Source organism: Podarcis pityusensis, assembly GCF_964106645.2.
Source record: "Podarcis pityusensis genome assembly, chromosome: 1".
Classification (NCBI taxonomy): Eukaryota; Metazoa; Chordata; class Lepidosauria; order Squamata; family Lacertidae; genus Podarcis; species Podarcis pityusensis.
Window position 1 is genome coordinate 5,998,928 of NC_138028.1, and position 18,583 is coordinate 6,017,510.

Consider the following 18,583-nt stretch of genomic DNA (forward strand, 5'->3'; position numbering starts at 1 on the left):
AGGCAGTGAGAGATTTTACTTTCTTGGGCTCCATGATCACTGCAGATGGTGACAGCAGTCACGAAATTAAAAAACGCCTGCTCCTTGGGAGAAAGGTGATGGCAAACCTAGACAGCATCTTAAAAAGCAGAGACATCACCTTACCAACAAAGGTTCGTATAGTTAAAGCCATGGTTTTCCCAGTAGTGATGTAAGGAAGTGAGAGCTGGACCATCAAGAAGGCTGATCGCCAAAGAATTGATGCTTTTGAATTATGGTGCTGGAGGAGACTCTGGAGAGTCCCATGGACTGCAAGAAGATCAAACCTATCCATTCTTAAGGAAATCAGCCCTGAGTTCTCACTGGAAGGACAGATTGTGAAGCTGAGGCTCCAATACTTTGGCCACCTCATGAGAAGAGAAGACTCCCTGGAAAAGACCCTGATGCTGGGAAAGATGGAGGGCCCAAGGAGAAGGGGACCACAGAGGATGAGAGGGTTGGAGAGTGTTCTCGAAGCTACCAGCATGAGTTTGACCAAACTGCGGGAGGCAGTGGAAGACAGGAGTGCCTGGCGTGCTCTGGTCCAGGGAGTCACGAAGAGTCGGACACGACTAAACAACGAAACAACAACAACTCCTGTCCCTTGCTAATTCTGTGCCTCTGTGGCTAAACGTATTCTGGGGCAGAGTAAAGTCCACTTAGCTCCTTCCCCAGGTCCTGCAGATGCTGTACTGCCTAGAGCTAAGCCATGGCTTGACGTAGCACTGTGTCCCAAGCTGGGATCATGGTCTGTCTCCAGCTACAGCTCGTGGTTTGTTTGGACTGGAGCAGGAGAAACCACAGCCCTGGGTTTGCTTGCAATGCTAATCCCAAACCATGGCTTAGCTGAGGGCAGCTGAGCAGCAGCAGAATCAAGAGAGGGTCAAAGCAGCCAGGATTTTTCCTTTGAGTACTAACCTGCTCATTCATTCACACTTAGCCATCTGCTTCCATGTGAAGCAGGTCATTGTATGAAACGGAATTAGTGATTTTTACCGTGTTTTAAGAACCTTGCTTATACACCACTTTTGAACATGGGGAAGAAGTTTTAAATCAATGTCCAGTCTGGTGTTGGACTACAACTCCCATCAGCCCCAGTGAGTGTGGTCAGTAATCAGGGATGATGGCAGTTGTAGTCTGACAGCACATTGGCTGCTGCACTATACTAGAGCAAGTCTGTGTCTACACACACAAACACATACTGAATCTTTCCTGGGATCCACAGCTGGTTCTTGGTTTCTCTGCAGTTAAAAAGAAACAGTTCTTTAAAAAGTGGAGTGCCTGTGTCTTGCATTTTAAAGACAACAATCCTGAACGGGTCAATTTTTTGTAGTCATTATTTTCTGTGTGTGTGTGTGTGTGTGTGTGTGTGTTTGCAGCACAACTCCTCTCACAGCCATGGGCTTTTTGCTGGTGGTCCAGCACATCGTTTCATTCCTCTGTGGACTTTCCCCCCTCCATTCTTCAGGGTGTGAGGCTCTTCCAGCGACTTTCCAGATACTTGTCAGTGTGAGCTGGGAGGGTGTGTGTTTTAGTAGCGGTGATGAAAACAGCAACCCCCAGCTGGAAAATTGTCAGCTCTCCAGTATCGGTGCTGTAAAACAATGCTGGGATCACCCAGAATGGAAAAAGCAAGCGGCTTGGATTTCTACACACACACACACACACACACACTCCTTGGAAGAAGTGATTTGCACAAAGTCTTGCAGAATGTTTATTAGGGGCAGTGAAGACACTTGGAGGTTTCTCTGTGCCTCTTCCTCTCTCTCCAGCAAAGCGGCTTGGCCGGTCCCAGCTGGGAATCATAGAATTGTAGCATTGGGAGGGACCCTGAGGAAGATGCAGCTGTCCCATACAGGGATCAGACGTGCAGCCTTGATGTTAGTAGCACCATGCTCCAACCAACTGAGCTATCTGGAATCTCCCACAGCTGTGGGGAACATACGACCCTCTGGATGCTGTCAAGACTCCCAGCCAGTATGGCCAGTGGTCCTGGGGATGATGGGAGTTGTAGTCCAACAACCTCTGGAGGGTCCGTGGTTCCCCATGCCTGGTGCACGACAAAAGGAAGAGGCTGTGTGTGTACAACAAACGCACATGACACTCAAATGGAAGTGGCCCCTTGCTGCAATGAGTGAGTGTGAGAGAAGGATACCACAGTGATTTATTGCTTTTTTCTTTTTAGAGGTGGGGGTTAAACTAGGGTTACCCGACGTTCCTGGGGAACAGTCTCCGGATTTGCAAATCTGTCCCTGGACAAATTCCGTCTCTGGAATGCCCCCAGATTTACAAATCTGTCCTGGGAAACGTGGCAGCGGCAGCCTCAGCAGCCCGGAGCCAGTCTGGTAGCGCAGTTGGCTCTGGCTAGCTTCAGGAGCTGCTTGCTGCCGTGGCACCCGCCATTTTTCCACGCCGGAAGTCCCCATTTGATGTGTTGCGCACAAGACACATCATATGGGGACTTCCAGGAGGCAAACTGGCAGGTGCCATGGCAGCAAGCAGCAAGCAGCTCCTGAAGCCAGCCAGAGCCAACTGCGCTACCAGGCTGGCTCCGGGCTGCTGACTGCCGCTGCCACTGCTGAAGGGGAACTGGGGACGTCTGGTGGTACAGATCTCCTGCCCCCTTCCCCCTTTGTTTTGACTGATCGGGAGAGGCTCGGGAGTTGTCGGCAGGCTGCCGTTGCCCAGTTTTTTTAAAAACCTCTGCACATTTATGTTTCACAGGGTGTAAAAGAAGGGCTTTGCACCTTTATACAATGTGCATGTTCTTGGGCCCAGGGTCTTTTGCCTCACCATCCCCACTATTGACTCCCTGTTGCTACTCAGCTTCAAAAAAAGGGGGGGAGGGGTCCCCGGATTCATTAAAAAAATCTGGAGACCATAGGTTAAACATTCACAAACAGCCACTCTTGATGTAGTTCTGAAACAACCGCAGGTAGCCGAGAGTGTAACTTGCCCAAATTCTCCCTGTCGTTACCTGAAAGTTTGGTGGACGCAGAGTCTGGGGTTGGTGATGGGCATGGGCTGAGTGCTTCCTGGTCCTATTTTCCAGCTCTTTTGTATGCTCTTCCAGACAGCAGGGGGAAACCAAGATCCCCCTGAACCTGCTAGGTTTCACGGCGGGGCGTAGGAAACACCTGGCGACGAGGCAAAGTAACAGATGAGAGATTCTTGCTTGTCCTTTGGCTTCCCTGAATTGTGAGTGCAGTGTTCACAAGGATCTGTTTCAAGCGCAACCTTGGAGCATCAGTTTGCACTGTCCACCTGCAAGCCATCCTGTGTAAAGTAATTTACGTGGCAATGTGTGGATGTGCAAACCAGCCATAAGGTTCTCAGAATTCATACAAGAGTCTGAGGCCATAGGAAGATGGCAAGCTGCCTCACATTGAGTCTAGCCATTGGTCCATGTAGCTCAGTATTGTCCACACCGACTGGCAGCAGTTATCGTAAGGTTTCAGGCAGGGAATCTTTTCCAGCCCTACCTGAATATGCTGGAGACTGAACCCTGGAGTCTTTTGCATGCAGTTCTGCCTCTGAGCTGCTTTTGACCTTCCTCACAGTGTTTCCTGGGCATATTCTGCCTCCCAAGTATCTGAATGGTTCCCAGTTCCCTTTTCAGCTCTTAAATCTTCCTCCCTTCTTGCTGCATCAACAGCTTGGCTTCCAGAAGCAGCAGAATCCAAATCCTGCCAGACTGGAAATGTGTGTAGATTCAGTGTTTGCAGTGACAAGTGCTTTGCCAGCTCTTTGAATCAAGGCTTGAGGTGTTCCCCATTTTGCCTTAAAAACAGGTTATTCAGGAGGACGCGAGAGAGCAAGTGGGAAATGAAACCTCAGTTATCAACATTCCTTAAGCTGTAAGTCACTTTCTGCTTTCGATGGAAAGTTAGCAATGTGGAGAGTGGCTGCTTATTTTTCTCCCAAAGCCCCTGATCTGCCTGGAGGTGGGCACTGCTGCTGGGCATCTCCTAAGCTTTGGCCTTAGTTAGATTTGAATCTCAAAAGAACCTGTTGACTTTTTGAAAGGCCCATCAGGTTGAGATGCTTTGATTACCAGAACAGATAGAACATTTAATTGCATATCCTGGTTGAATGTCTTTCATCTACCACATCAGGCCACCCTGAAGCCTAATTGGGTGCATACAAATGACATGCTCTATCAGCCATGAAGCGGCGCTTTTGAAGACATAAGGTATCAGAAGACTCCTTGTTTCTGCAGTCACAGATTTCAAAGACCGACCGCCTAGAACAGGCATGTCCAAAGTCCGTTTCGGGGGCCTAAACCGGCCTGCTGGTTGGTTTATTACCTGGGGTAATGGGGTAAAATCCTTTAAAAAAACAACTCAGCAACTTCAACCCTTAAAAAAGGTCAATAACTTTGGTCGGCCCTCACGGCCCTTCATGTCATCAAATCTGGCCCTCTTTGAAACACCACTGGCCTAGAAATTCTTACTGAGACTGAGGGACCTTTACAAACGACCTGCAGCAGTGAAATGGTTGTAAGGAGCCTCCAAACTCTGTCACAGGTGATGGTTATACATGCTGGCATGTGTGGCTTCAGGCATGTGGGATTGGAGAGCCTTGGCCAAACCTTGTGGCCAGTTGCAGCTGTGTGTGTTTGTGCAGGTGCAATGTTTCTGTATGGCAGGGGTAGCTAATGTGGTGCCCTCCAGGTTTTGCTGGACTGCAGCTCCCAGCATCCTTGATCATTGGTGTCCTGAACCCCGGCGTACCTGGCGACCAGTCCTGCTGGTGTATACAGTCCCAAGGGCAAATGCTGGCAAGTAGTCCGGAAATACGGTCCAGGTTCAATGCTGCAAGCCAAGTCCAAAATGTGACAGTCAGGAAACGCAGTCGAGGTTCAGTTCAGTGTCACAAACCGGCAGGACAATGGGGAAGAGGAAGGGGATCCCAGCGAGGGGTGCAGTCATGATTGGTACATCCTGGGGCAGGCTGGGGATGGAGAAGGAGATGGAGAAGGAGAGGTTGGGGGCTTGGAAAGTACTCACAAGGGGATCGGGGCAAGGGGATCGGGGTCAGTGCACATGGACCAGGGGCCTCCGTCTCTGTGAACACGCAAGCAGGAACACAAAGGAGGAGGAAGACACTGTGTAGAAAGAAAACTCCCATAAGAACCCGTGATTAAAAATACTGATGCCTTCCCCATAGCTTTTAATATTGGAGAACTTCAGCATGCTCGCAAATCAAAAGTTTTGTGTCACTTTTGCAAAAAAAAGGGTACTTTTGTGTGTGTTCTGCTCTTTCCATTGCGTAGGGAGCAGTGGCAGGCACGCTCTAGGACAGTGTTTCCCAAACTTTGGTCTCCACTGGTCCTGTTAGCTGGAGACCCAAGATTAGATAAACCCTGCTCTGGGAGGCCGAGGCAGGCAAAGGCCCACAACCCAGCTCCCTAGCTGGCCAGGTGGGGCTCATTAGCTCTGGGAGGAGGGTTGTGATTCCTCAGCTGGATTAGGCTCCGGACAGGTGAGGTTCCCATGGCCTCGTCAAGCCCAGATGCTGCGGACCCAGCACCTCAGCTCTGCTCCCCTTTTAAGCCTTGACTCCAAGGCTGCTCCCTACGTCTCAGAACCTGCCGTGTTTGTGGAAACGGGGCTCCCTCTGGTTCCTGTGCACTGACCCCCATTCCCTCACCGTCCTCTGTCACCCCGTGAGTACCACCTACACCCCCAACTGCTCTCATGGGGACCTGAAGGGGTCTTTTCTTTCCCATGCTGAATTCCCATTGCCTGCTGGAATGGAAGAGTTCAGGGTGCAGAGCAACCTTCTGCAAAATTAGGACCAGTTTGATGATGGTCTTGCACTGCTTCTTACGGGGGTAACCATGATGGAACAATCAGACTGGGGACTCAAGCCTATTTTATCAGGTACACGAAGGTGGCATTTTAGTTGGCAGGTATAGAAAGAAGAAAACTTTAAGGTGGGAGTTGAATGAGATGCAAAAATTACAGCCGGTGATAATTGGAACTTAATATATATGTTAAATAGGCACACCTTTAAGCCTTCATAGTGGCAGATTAGCGATTGCTACTGAGATGATTGTATTAACACCTGCACATTTGCAAGAAACAGTCCATGATAACGCAGATATTGCTATCTGTGTAAGCAATTAACACATGTGGTGTGATTTAAAAAAATGTTTGTCTCCAGTTAATCCACAAGTGATGGCATTAAACTTCTTAATGAATTCGGCAGTTTCATGTTGTCCTTCACTTGTCCCAGAGCAGCCACCTACAGAGTGTCCTGGGAGGTTGAGATGTTCTCCCACTAGCTTTTATGGATATTGCCATTCCTGATGTCCAGTTTGCGTCCACTCTTCAGCAGGCAAGATGCTAAACAAAGTACTGGGTGAGGGGCAAGAGGGGGGAAATTGTACAAAAATTAGGCTGCCCTCATGGCTGCAACATCAACCTAATTTTTGTCCCTCCTCCCTTTTCTTTTTTCTTTTTATAAAGTCTCTCCTTTACTCTCCTGCTTTGAGTAACATTTTTTCCTGATGAAGAGTCCTGGAGAATCCCAAAGCTTTGCCACTCTTTTGTGACAGCTTGGTTAGTCCCATAAAGTTATTGCTGAACTGCTGGTTTTCTTCTCCTTATGAACTAGTACCATTATTTTTTGCCCCCAACCCCTATATATATATATATATATATATATATATATATATCTACAAATACAGGGACGCGGGTGGCACTGTGGGTAAAACCTCAGCGCCTAGGACTTGCCGATCACATGGTCGGCGGTTTGAATCCCCGTGGCGGGGTGCGCTCCCGTCGTTCGGTCCCAGCGCCTGCCAACCTAGCAGTTCAAAAGCACCTCCGGGTGCAAGTAGATAACTAGGGACCGCTTACCAGCGGGAAGGTAAACGGCGTTCCGTGTGCTGCGCTGGCTCGCCAGATGCAGCTTGTCACGCTGGCCACGTGACCCGGAAGTGTCTGCGGACAGCGCTGGCTCCCGGCCTATAGAGTGAGATGAGCGCACAACCCTAGAGTCTGGCAAGACTGGCCCGTACGGGCAGGGGTACCTTTTATATCTACAAATAGTGACACAGGGGTGTGGCTAATCAGAAAAATTAAATAAGGGTGACTTTCCAGGAAGAAGAGAAGGTGGCAGGGCTTCATTTTGGTGGTGAGTTCAGTTTCTTTTCACAGGGTGAGATACACTAACCACCTGCTCACATTTGATTGAAAACACGCACACGTATGGGCTGTGGCTTAAAAGAGTTTATTTCCAGAAAAGCACTGCAGATAAGAGGCAACACAAAGGACAAGATAGTACACTATTTTTTAGAACTGGCCTTCCCCTGCACAAAGGAGGTGTGGGTGAATTTCTGTCGGCAAGAATGCCGTTCAGCATCTCATCTGTTCCACAAAGATAACGCACGTGAATTTGCCCCTTATCATCATCCCTCAAATGGAGAGTCATTTTCCATACAGCCAGACAGGGTACAATAACGCAGAGTCTATCACTGCTGGTGGTATTCTGCAAAGATCCCAGCGCCTCCTGTTGAGGTTTGCTTGTGCTTATGCCTGCATGTTGGGGGAGGGCCGGGTTAGGGCTGAGAAAGGGTCAGGAGGCAGCCACCTCTGATGCTGCGGCGTTTGTCCTTTCCCACCGAACCTTTATCAGTATTCAGCTATGATCTCAAAGCCCTGTTGGTGCCCAGTACTTCTCTCATGCTTTTGTAAAGTGCCTTCTGGAGAACAGAATGAAGGGGACAGCAGTGTTGGCTCTGGAAGGCAAACAGTGCACAGATATTGAACTGAGATGGGTAGTACAGGCAGTGGGAATAGGAGCAATGTGAGGAGGGCAAAGAGCGGAACAGGGCACTGGTGATGCCCCCTCCCAACCATTACAAGAACCCTTCTTGGGTTCTCCATCATCATGAGGCACCGTAAAAGCATTTCAGAGCTTTTCAGTTTGATCACGAAGACTAGGCACACTTATGATTTGTAAAAACTTATGATTTGTAAAAACATTGTATAATACGTATGATTTGTGGAGTGGTTATAATATGTGCAAGTTATGTAATGGACTTTGTATATGTTTATACATATATATGTAAAACTAATAAAAATTTATCATGAAGAAAAAAAAACTAGGCACACTCTGTTTTCTTGCTAGATAATAAAACTGTAAGTCTGTCATCTCACTGCAGTTCCCATGGCCACCAACAGGTGGCCATGGCAGTTCCAATGTGATGACAGACTAGCAGGAAAACAAGCAGGCAGCATGGCTGGCAGGCACCCGAAAAGAGCTGCATAAAGGCATGTGGGAGGCACACCAGAGACCAGTTTGGCAAGCCGCTCTCTGAAGGAGGACAGACTGCGCTTGGACAGACAGCTCTCGGAAGCACCTTCCACCCTCCTTTAAAAGATGCTGGGGGTTGGGACAAACTGTGAGGGGTGGTGGCTTCAGACAGGCTGTGAGGGAGAAGAAGAGGGGTGGTCAAGGTATAAAGGGAGGGGTTTTGGCCAGGTGGGGGGGGGAGGGCTTGGCAAACCGGTGGCAGCCCCTTGTTTAAAAGGGATATCTGTGTTCAGATATCTTTGGAAAGTCGTGTTGTTACTCATCTCCTTGACATCTGCTGGGAGGGCGTTCCACAGGGTGGGCGCCACCACCGAGAAGGCCCTCTGCCTGATTCCCTGTAACCTCCCTTCTCTCAGGGAGGGAACCGCCAGAAGGCCCTTGGAGCTGAAGCTCAGTGTCCGGGCTGAACGATGCGGGTGGAGATGCTCCTTCAGGTATCCTAGGCTGAGGCTGTTTAGGGCTTTAAAGATCAGCACCAACACTTTGAATTGTGCTTGGAAATGTATTACAGTTTCCTAGTAGTAGTATGGTGGCAGACCTACGCCTGTGTCTGCTTAGTCAGGGATTTTAGATCTGCAGAAATTTGGACTGAGTGCAGGAAGAGAGTCTAAACAAGGCTTTCGTTCTGAAGTGCTTGACAAGATTCCAGATGCAGCGCTGCAGAGATGAAGGCTTGCAAAGCCACGTGCTGCCACCTAATTGCCAGTACGGCCTGTTTAGCAACTTGGTGGCACGATTTCCTAGATACCAACCAGTATTTAACCAGATGACATTCCACTGCCTTGGCACTGACTAATCCATATATTTTTTTCCAGCTCAGGGCTTGTTTTCCACCCTGGGCTCTGCCTGCAGGTCACGTGTTTGTGTCTGACGTTTTCCAGGCTTCTCTCCAGTGGGGAGGCAAACGCTCTTGTGTGGAAAAACAACAATCCTACACTCAAGTGAATTGGGGGGTGGGGAGGTGCGTGGAAGAGGGAGAGGCACACATGCTGTAAGGAGCAGATTGGGAAAAAGTCCCCCAGCAGCTGTGCTTGTGCTCATTCTGCAGTCTCCTTGGCCCAAGGGGCTACCAAAGGCAGTCCCTCCTGTGGTGTGTCAGCCTGTACTCCTCTGAAATCCAATATGTTGCCTGGATTTTGAAAGTCAGCAGCATAAGCAGTTCTGCTGCTCCTACTTTCCGCTTCCCTATAATAGAAGTGGTCCAAGGACCAGAAAAAGGGTGAAACATCATATTATAGGACCAAACCATCCTTTGCCAAAAGACAATGGCACGCTGTTCGATGCCACAGCATCCTTCTTCCCAGCGTGCAGTTGAGAACGTGTGTGGCTGTCACAGGAGATGGGGGGGAGGGAGGATGGGACATTAGACTGCAGCTCAGGGGCAGAGTATATACACTATGTGGGCAGGAGGTCCCAGGTTCTTGCCCTTCCTCTGTCCTGAGAGACAAGGAAACGTGCCTCTGGGGGCAAAGTCAGTCTGCTGGAGAATCACAGCGCCTGCTGCGGCTGCAGAGACCAGCAACTCGTAACTGCTCTCTCCCGCGTTGCTTTTGCTGTGTTGGCAGCACCTAAGTGACATCCCTGGGTCTCAAGCCTGGATGGTGCATATGGAGGTCCTGGGCTGCCCAGACAACAAGACCCCCATCTTAGCCTGGCTGATGTGGTCCAAAGGAAAGCAGAGAAAATGTGTTTGGCACCAACTTGGCTGCAGGAGTTGCTGCAAGGAGGTGTACAAGGCACCATCCAACAGGCTGTGTATCAGGTTTACTCCTTAGCCTTTTAACCCACCGGGGGATTGACACCCATCAGCTCCCCTCACCTGGTTTAGCCGCTCAGTTGAAGCTGTTTTCCGGGGTGTGGCCACTGCCACACGCTGACAGCTTCTAGGAGCTGCAGGCGAGAGCTGAGTGCAGGGGACCAAAGGTGGACAAAGTGTCCCAGAAAGAGCACGATGTGTCTCCCACCAGAGATACTACCCCTCCTCCTAACACCCCACACACCGCCATACATTGCCAGGGAGACAAAACTCCTATCTGAAACCCTGGAGATTTGCTACCAGTCGTTGTAGACCAAGGGTGGCAATGGGATGTTCTCCCATCATCCTTGACCACTGGCCATCCTGTCTGGGTGCAGTAACAACTGGAAGGCGTCAGGGCAAGGCAGGCTGGTGGGTGTCAACTCTGTATGCTGCGCCCAAAGTCATCTGTGAGCAGGGGTGCCCTCTGGGTATTACTCGACTGCAGCTCCCATCATCCTTGACCACCGGGGAGTTGCAGTCCAACAACGGTGTGGTGCAGTGGTTAGAGTGTCAAGGCTAGGATTTGCAACACCAGGGTTCAAATCCTCACTTGGCCATGAAGCTCCCTGGGTGACCTTGGGCCAGCCACTGCCTCTCAGCCCAAGCTGCCTCACAGGTTTGTTGTGGTGGTTAAATGAGGAAGGGGAGAACCACCTTGTATTCAGTCTTCACTGGAGAGCCAGTGTGGTGTAGTGGTTAAGAGCAGTGGACTCGTAATCTGGTGAACCGGGTTCGCGTCTCCGCTCCTCCACCTGCAGCTGCTGGGTGACCTTGGGCTACTCACACTTCTTTGAAGTCTCTCAGCCCCACTCACCTCACAGAGTGTTTGTTGTGGGGGAGGAAGGGAAAGGAGATTGTTAGCTGCTTTGAGACTCCTTCGGGTAGTGATAACGCGGGATATCAAATCCAAACTCCTCCTCCTCCTCCTCCTCTTCTTCTTCTTCTTCTTCTTCTTCTTCTTCTTCTTCTTCTTCTTCTTCTTCTTCAGCTCCTTGGAGTAAAAAGTGAGGCATAAATGTGTAGACATTGCTGCATGAGGTGAGCCAGTTACCTGACCCGTAAAAAGCACCTTCCTGTATTTTTATGTTTAAACATGCAGTTCCTTTAATAGCAGCCACAATGCCGCTGGTGTGCATAACGCATAATGGTTTGTGTATCTTTGATGCGTTCTAACAACGCCTCTCTGTTTTCATCCCCCCCCCCAGCGTTTTTTAGGTGCCAAAGACCCAGTTGACCGCCGTGTGGAGCGAGATAAGTTCAGGCAGGAGCCCCGCCGGAGGACCGGGATGGATTGGCTGTGACAACCTGCCGCAGGTGGAGGTGGAGGGGAGAGTTATGATGAAGAGTTCCTGCCGAGCTGGCCTCCACCGGGAACTGCTGAATTCCACATCCTCCGCGTTACACCCGGTCAAACGGTACGGTTAGATGCAGAGTCCCCATTTCTCTACCTCAGCTGCCTTCCGATAGGCTCTTGGTGGCTGAAAAACCCATTTTTAAGCAAGGATCCCAAGGAAATGGGGAGGAACACTGGATTCCTGGCAATTTATAGACTGATTTTAGGTCCCAGGTGACTCTGATATCGCCTATGATGAAGGGGGTTTGTGTCAGCATTGCAAAGGGAAAGGCTATGGTCTTTTATAGACTGGGTGGCTGACTAGAAAACAAGAAGCAGAGGATAGGAATAAGTCAGCTATTTTCCCAGTATGTACAGTTGTACCTTGGAAGTCTAACGGAATCTGTTCTGGAAGTCCGTTCGACTTCCAAAATGTTCGAAAACCAAATCACTTCTTCTGATTGACTGCAGGAAGCTCCTGCAGCCAATCAGAAGCCATGGAAGCTCCGTCAGACGTTTGGGTTCCAAAATAACATTTGCAAACCGAAACAATCACTTCCGGGTTTGCAGCGTTCAGGAACCAAAACTTCCGAGTTCCAGGGCGTTCAGGATCCAAGGTACCACTGTTCTTCATTATCAATATTTGTGTCCCTTGCCTGCCAAAGTAGGACCCTCGAAACAGCTTATGACAACAATGATCGGTTAAAAAACCCCAGCACCCTAGGAAGGAGAAGCCTGAAAGAGCAGTGGTCAGTGCAATATAACAAATGTTCCTTTGTCAAGATGCCCTCCTAAGAAGTCTGTCTGGGCCTTCATTTCTAGCTCCCTCGTGCTAAGACAGAAGATGCCGGACTCCTCCAAAACTTCATGGGTGCTTGAGAAATCATGCTAAGGTCATGGCTTAATTCTGGGTCAGCATCCTCTGCTCTGAAGTCCCAACAGGATGACGGGTCTTCTGCTCAGCCTTAGAAATAAAATCCAAACAAATAATCAATTTGAAAAATGAACTCAGTCTTGAGAGGCCGAAAATGAGTTTGTTCATTGTTACTGAAGTTCCTTCTTCCTGTAGTTTTAGGGTCCAGTTTATATCAGAGCCTTCCCCAAGCCAATACCTCCCTCCCCCCAGTATTTTGGACTAGAATTTCCATCAGCCCCAAGCAGCATGGACTGTAGCCAGGGGTGTCGTCCTCTCTCTGTTTCTCTCTCTCTCACACACGTGTTTATGTGTGTGTGTTTGTGTGTATGCACACATGTGCATGTATGAACACACAACTCCCTACCTACTCTATAAAAATGCTATCCCATCTCCTCTTGATCTCTCAGCTCTCAGCTCCTTGTGTACAAAAGCACACTTCAAAAATCATCAATGGTTTCAGTTTTTAATCCGTGCATTTCTCTCTCTTTTTCCTAGAATATCTGGCATGCACTTAAAGCCCTATCTCAAGTTACAGAAGAAAGAACGGCCTCTGGAAATAAGCCTGGACCCTCCCCGAAGCCCACCAATGAGCCAGCCGAGGTTGGCAGAAGAGGAGAAGCCCAGCAGCCCCGAGCCAAGCCTCTTTCCAGCCCCCTCTCTCCGGAAGCCATTGGGGACGCTCTCCCCCAACACCATCGGCAGCAGCAGGAGCCACACGGAAGGGCCCGGCGGGAAGGAGAGGAGAGCCGCCCTCCCGGCCACCATCCACCAGGGGGACGACGGAGAGGGGCCACTGGACATCTGGGCCATCGTGAAGCCGGGGAACACAAAGGAGAAGGTCGCCTTCTTTGCGGCCCAGCAGTGTGGCGACCGCAGCCGGGTGCTCTCTGTGAAGAACAAGAGCACCTGGGACATCGACGGGAGGTCCACTAAGCGCAGGAAAAAGTCGCTGGATATCAAGAAGGCAAAAGTCCACCTGGAAAGGATGAGGGAGGCCAGCGGGAGGTGCTACCAGCCTGAGCCATTTGCCTGCGGCATTGAGCACTGCTCTGTCCATAATGTGAATGACGGCCTGGAGGGGGGCTTCCCGGGGCGGCCCCTGTCTGTCGTCGAGATGGTTGCTTTCTTGGAGCAAAGAGCCAGCGTCTTGCTGGCCGACTGCTCCAAAAACTGCCCCAGTGCCTCTGCTGTGACCAAGTTCCCTGGCCAGCCCAAAGCCGCTCCCCTAGCCTCTCCCGGACCTTTTCCCACCTCGGGAGTCTGCGAAGCTCCCTCTGAAAAGGCAGCCTGTGGGGCGAGCGGCAGCAGCAGTGATGGGGAGCAGCAGGCAGAGCCCCTTCGAGTGCTGGACATGGTGGCCAAGCTGGAGTCGGAGTGTCTCCGGCGCCAGAACGAACGCGAAGCAGGGTCACTCTCGAGGAACAACAGCTTCCGGCGGAACGTGGGGCGGATGCTGCTGGCGAGCGGGGCGCCTCCGGAGAACGACGCCGGCAAGGCGCCCCCAGAAGCTCCCAGCCAGGAAGAGCCCTGTCCGCCGCTGGAAGGCCAGCAATCTTCGATCGTAGACACCCGTGCTGGGAACGGCCTTCTCGTGCTCGAGCAGGGAGGGTCGGTCTCCTCCAGCCGCGGCTGGCTCAGTTCTGAGAAGGCGAGCAAACCCACATATCCGGAAGCTGCTCAGGCGCCCCCACATTCCTTGCACAGCAGAAAAGCGATGGTTGATTGTACGCCGAAGGAACCGGCCACTCTTCCCAGCCTGGCTCCCAACGCGCGAGTGAGAGAGTCCGTAAGCATTAGTATCTCTGTCACCAAGAGGGACGCCGGCTGCAGAGCCGCCCAGCCTTCCGACGCCGCCTTGGGCGAAGACCCTCTTCCGGGCAGACTCTTCTTGCTCCTGTCCAGATGCGAGCCCCCCCAGGAGTGCCTGCGCTCGGGGGAGACCCTCCCCGAAGAGTGCCGAGGGGGCCCTCAAGGGAAGGAAACCTCCCTGGGCGATGAAGCCCTGCGCCTGCCCGCCCTCGCTCCCGGGGAGCCCCAGGAGGCGCCCTCGGAAAGCGCCCCGCAGGCCCTCGCCTCCTCGCGCCTGAAGCGGCAGAGATCTCACGACTTCCTGGAGACCAGGTTCAAAATCCAGCAGCTCCTGGAGCCGCAGCAGTACCTGCTCTTCCTGCCGCACCACATCATCGTGAAGATCTTTGGGCTGCTGCCCACCCGCAGCCTGGTGGCGCTGAAGTGCACCTGCGGGTACTTCAAGTTCCTCATCGGGTACTACAACATCCGGCCGGCCGACTCCCGCTGGGTCCGCGACCCCCGCTACCGGGAAGACCCCTGCAAGCAGTGCAAGAAGAAGTACACCAAGGGCGACGTCTCGCTGTGCCGCTGGCACCCCAAGCCCTATTGCCAGGCGCTGCCCTACGGACCCGGCTACTGGATGTGCTGCCACAGGTCCCAGAGGAGCGTCCCCGGCTGCAGGCTCGGCCTTCACGACAATCACTGGGTGCCTGCCTGCCACAGCTTTAACCGTGCTCTGCACAAGAAACCCAGGGAGGCGGAAGAGGACTGTTAGCGTGCCCTCCCTGGCGCAGTCTTTGTGGAGCCTCACATCCTAGGTGGGGAGGGGAAAAGATGTTTTATGCCTTGTGATGTTTACACTGTATATAATTTTGTGGGTGGTTTGTTGTTTTTTTTTTTGCCCCCCTCCCCCTTTCTATTTCCCGCTTCCACAGGGCTATGAAGAAACTGCACGTGACTTCTAAATCACAAGAGCCTTTTTTAACCTTTTAGAGAAAGAGAGAGAGAGAGAAATAGCCCTTCCGTGTACATAATATTCCCAGAATCTCCTTGTCCATCAGAGTGACTTGACAGCTGGTTGACCAACGTTGACGATCACTACAACGCAGCTACGAGAGTGTTGCGGCTACAAGTCCCGTGTTGTCGTCGTTGTAAAAAGCAACAACTGTGTCTCATTTTCAAATCTGTATATCCTGTACAAAAATATACATATATAAATATATATAAATATAAATATATATTGAAAATGTTTCTGGAAGGAAACTCTAAATAGGTAAAAGAGGAATCTTCGAAAAGATGGTTTAACTGGACAACCTTAAAAAAATAGGCTAGAACAAATATTTGTTATATCTTAGGGTGGCAGCAAGCGAAAGAGGGGTGTTTTTCTTAGAGCAAAGAGTGTTGAGAAAAAGCTCTGGCTTCCCATGCCCACCTCACCTGGTTTTTGTTTCATTTTTTTTTTTTACCTTAAAATAAAATGTGCATTCTGAATCTTGCTCTTGCTCACCTCTGTTTTCCTCTCAAGATTTTTCCTCGTTAATGCTCTCTCTCTCTTAAAAAGGGGTGGTATTGCAAGCATTCCGGCTATGTGAAAGTCTTCTGCATTATGGTCAGAGAAGCAGGGCCAGCCCAGGATACCTTGCTGCTTGGGGCAGGATGGTGTGCCCTCCCTTGTCTGCATACCCAAGCCCATGGACTGGTAATAATAATAATAATAATAATAAATTTTATTTATATCCCGCCCTCCCCAGCCGAAGCCGGGCTCAGGGCGGCTAACAACAATAAAACAGTACAAAAGTACAGCACAAACAACACTCTAAAATCATTCATTATAAAATTAATTAATTCAAGCCACTGGCAACCATTGGGCCAGAGCTCCACGAAGATTGCCGAGGGAGGGAGTCAGGCTGTGCCCTGGCCAAAGGCCTGGTGGAGCAGCTCTGTCTTGCAGGCCCTGCGGAAAGATGTCAAGTCCCGCAGGGCCCTGGTCTCTTGTGACAGAGTGTTCCACCAGATCGGAACCACGGCCGAAAAAGCCCTGGCTCTAGTTGAGGCCAGCCTAACTTCTCTGTGGCCTGGGACCTTCAAGATGTTTTTATTTGAAGACCGTAAGTTTCTCTGTGGGGCATACCAGGAGAGGCGGTCCCATAGGTACGAGGGTCCTAGGCCGTATAGGGCTTTAAAGGTTAAAACCAGCACCTTAAACCTGATCCTGTACTCCACCGGGAGCCAGTGCAGCTGGTATAGCACCGGGTGAATGTGATCTCGCAGCGAAGACCCCGTAAGGAGTCTCGCTGCAGCATTCTGCACCCGCTGGAGCTTCTGGGTCAGTCTCAAGGGCAGCCCCACGTAGAGCGAGTTACAATAATCCAGTCTGGAGGTGACCGTCGCGTGGATCACAGTGGCTAGGTCAGGGCGAGAGAGGTAAGGAGCCAACTGCTTAGCTTGGTGGAGATGGAAAAATGCCGCCTTTGTTATAGCTGCAATCTGCGCCTCCATGGAAAGGGAGGTGTCGAAGATTACACCCAAACTCTTAACGGACGGTGCTGGCACTAATTGCACCCCCGCAAGAGATGGGAGTTGCCCCCCCAATCCCATATCGTCCCGTCCCAGCCACAGGACCTCTGTCTTCGAAGGATTTCACTTCAACCGGCTCCCACGTAACCATCCAGCCACAGCTTCCAAACATCTGGTCAGTGTGTCTGGGGCCGAGTCAGGATGGCCATCCATCAACAGATAGAGTTGGGTGTCATCAGCATATTGATGGCAACCCAGCCCAAAACTCCGGACAAGCTGGGCGAGGGGGCGCATAAAGATGTTGAAAAGCATCGGGGAGAGTATCGCACCCTGCGGCACTCCACACACCAAGGAGTGGCACGATGACAGTTCCCCCCCCCAGCGCCACCTTCTGTCCCCGACCAGAGAGAAACGAGCGCAGCCATTGAAGGACTGTGCCCTGGATCCCCACGTCGGCAAGGCGGTGGTCCAGAAGTTCGTGATCGACCATGTCGAAAGCTGCTGACAGATCTAGAAGAATCAGCAGCCCCGACCCACCTCAATCCAGCTGTCTACGAAGATCATCTGTTAGGGCAACCAGAGCCGTCTTGGTCCCATGACCAGCGCGGAAGCCGGACTGGAATGGATCCAGAGCCGATCTGGTAGTTGGGTCTTGCTATACAGCCACCATAACGGAAGAATCTTCCACTACACCAGAAGGCAGCAGGTTAGTTTAGGGCATCCAGGACAAGGGCCACACAGCCCTTGTGAATAGGAGGGCCATACAAGAGGATGTATCTGCCACCTGGGGCAGTTGCCTTCTTTTGCCTAATGAAGACAGCTTATGTAATTGCGGGATCTTGCACCTGATTTTGAATGACACTTCCCCTATCCTGAGGTTATGTGTGACTCGGCCCACACAGTCCAGGAGGAACCCCAGGGGGATACAAGGAGCTTCAGGGAGAGGAGGGAAAGAACAAGATTGGTTGCATGACCTTCCACTCATGCAGCCATTGGATACAATCCCCCTGTATTTAGCCAGGGGATGTGTATTTAGGACAGTGGGGGTGTTGAAAAACTAACTGGATTTTGAAATTTAAATGTGAATCTCGACCATTTCCGATTTAATTTTGCAAATGTCAAAAAACAGATGTGCACCTATGCTACGGAATGCACACTCAATTTTCAGACATTTACGAGGTTTTCTGGAATGCTCAAAATCAACATGGGAATGCTGATGTTTTCCAAATATTTAGGCATTCAGACTTACATAACCTTCATAGAGTTTACTCCCAATTAATAGACGGTTGCACACTTTGATCAGAGGCAGGTTGCAGCTGCCTCGAGCGCAGTCGCTTCTCGCCACACACATGGATTTGACTGCTGGAACAACTTTTTGTTTTGAGAAGCAACTTCCCTCCAGCTCTGGAAGCTAACTTTGATTAATGAAAAAGTGTGTATTTTATTCGTAGAATCAAGTAGATGATTAAATTATGTAGTAGACAGTATATGGTTCAAGGTTGCAGAGGACACCAAATCAAGATGAGCAGCAAACGTTTTAGAAAACGTTGGGAGTGTTTCATAGATAGCAATTAATTTGAAAATTAACAAGAAGCATGGTTGTGTTTCAGGTAGGAGCAAAAGTGCCAACCATCTCTATAGCCAGGTTGAGGCAGTTTAACTGGTAGCAAAGTCTTCTGAGAAAATATCTAACTTAGCATGAGTCACTATGACTCTATTATGCAAGGCCAGTGTTTTAGGTTCTCCTTGACGGGCCAGGTTTCTGAGATAGAGGAAGCACAATTGCTTTGTTCCCTGTGAGGAATACATTTTCACACTGGAAAAGAGGATGTTGATAAGGTGGGGGGGGGGGGAATTGAGAAGAGCTTCCAAGATGAAAAGAGGG

The 18,583-nt window shown here is 50.6% G+C and overlaps 1 protein-coding gene across 1 annotated transcript in view; it reads left to right on the forward strand.

Moving 5' to 3' along the window:
* Positions 1-15,676, forward strand: part of FBXO34 (F-box protein 34) — a 60,535-nt gene extending 44,859 nt beyond the window's left edge. The window contains exons 3-4 of the mRNA XM_080973484.1: positions 11,347-11,556; positions 12,886-15,676. Of these exons, the coding sequence (XP_080829610.1) occupies positions 11,477-11,556; positions 12,886-14,956 (2,151 nt within the window). The 5' untranslated portion in view covers positions 11,347-11,476 and the 3' untranslated portion in view covers positions 14,957-15,676. The remainder of the gene's footprint in view (positions 1-11,346; positions 11,557-12,885) is intronic.
* The last annotated feature ends 2,907 nt before the right edge of the window (positions 15,677-18,583 follow it).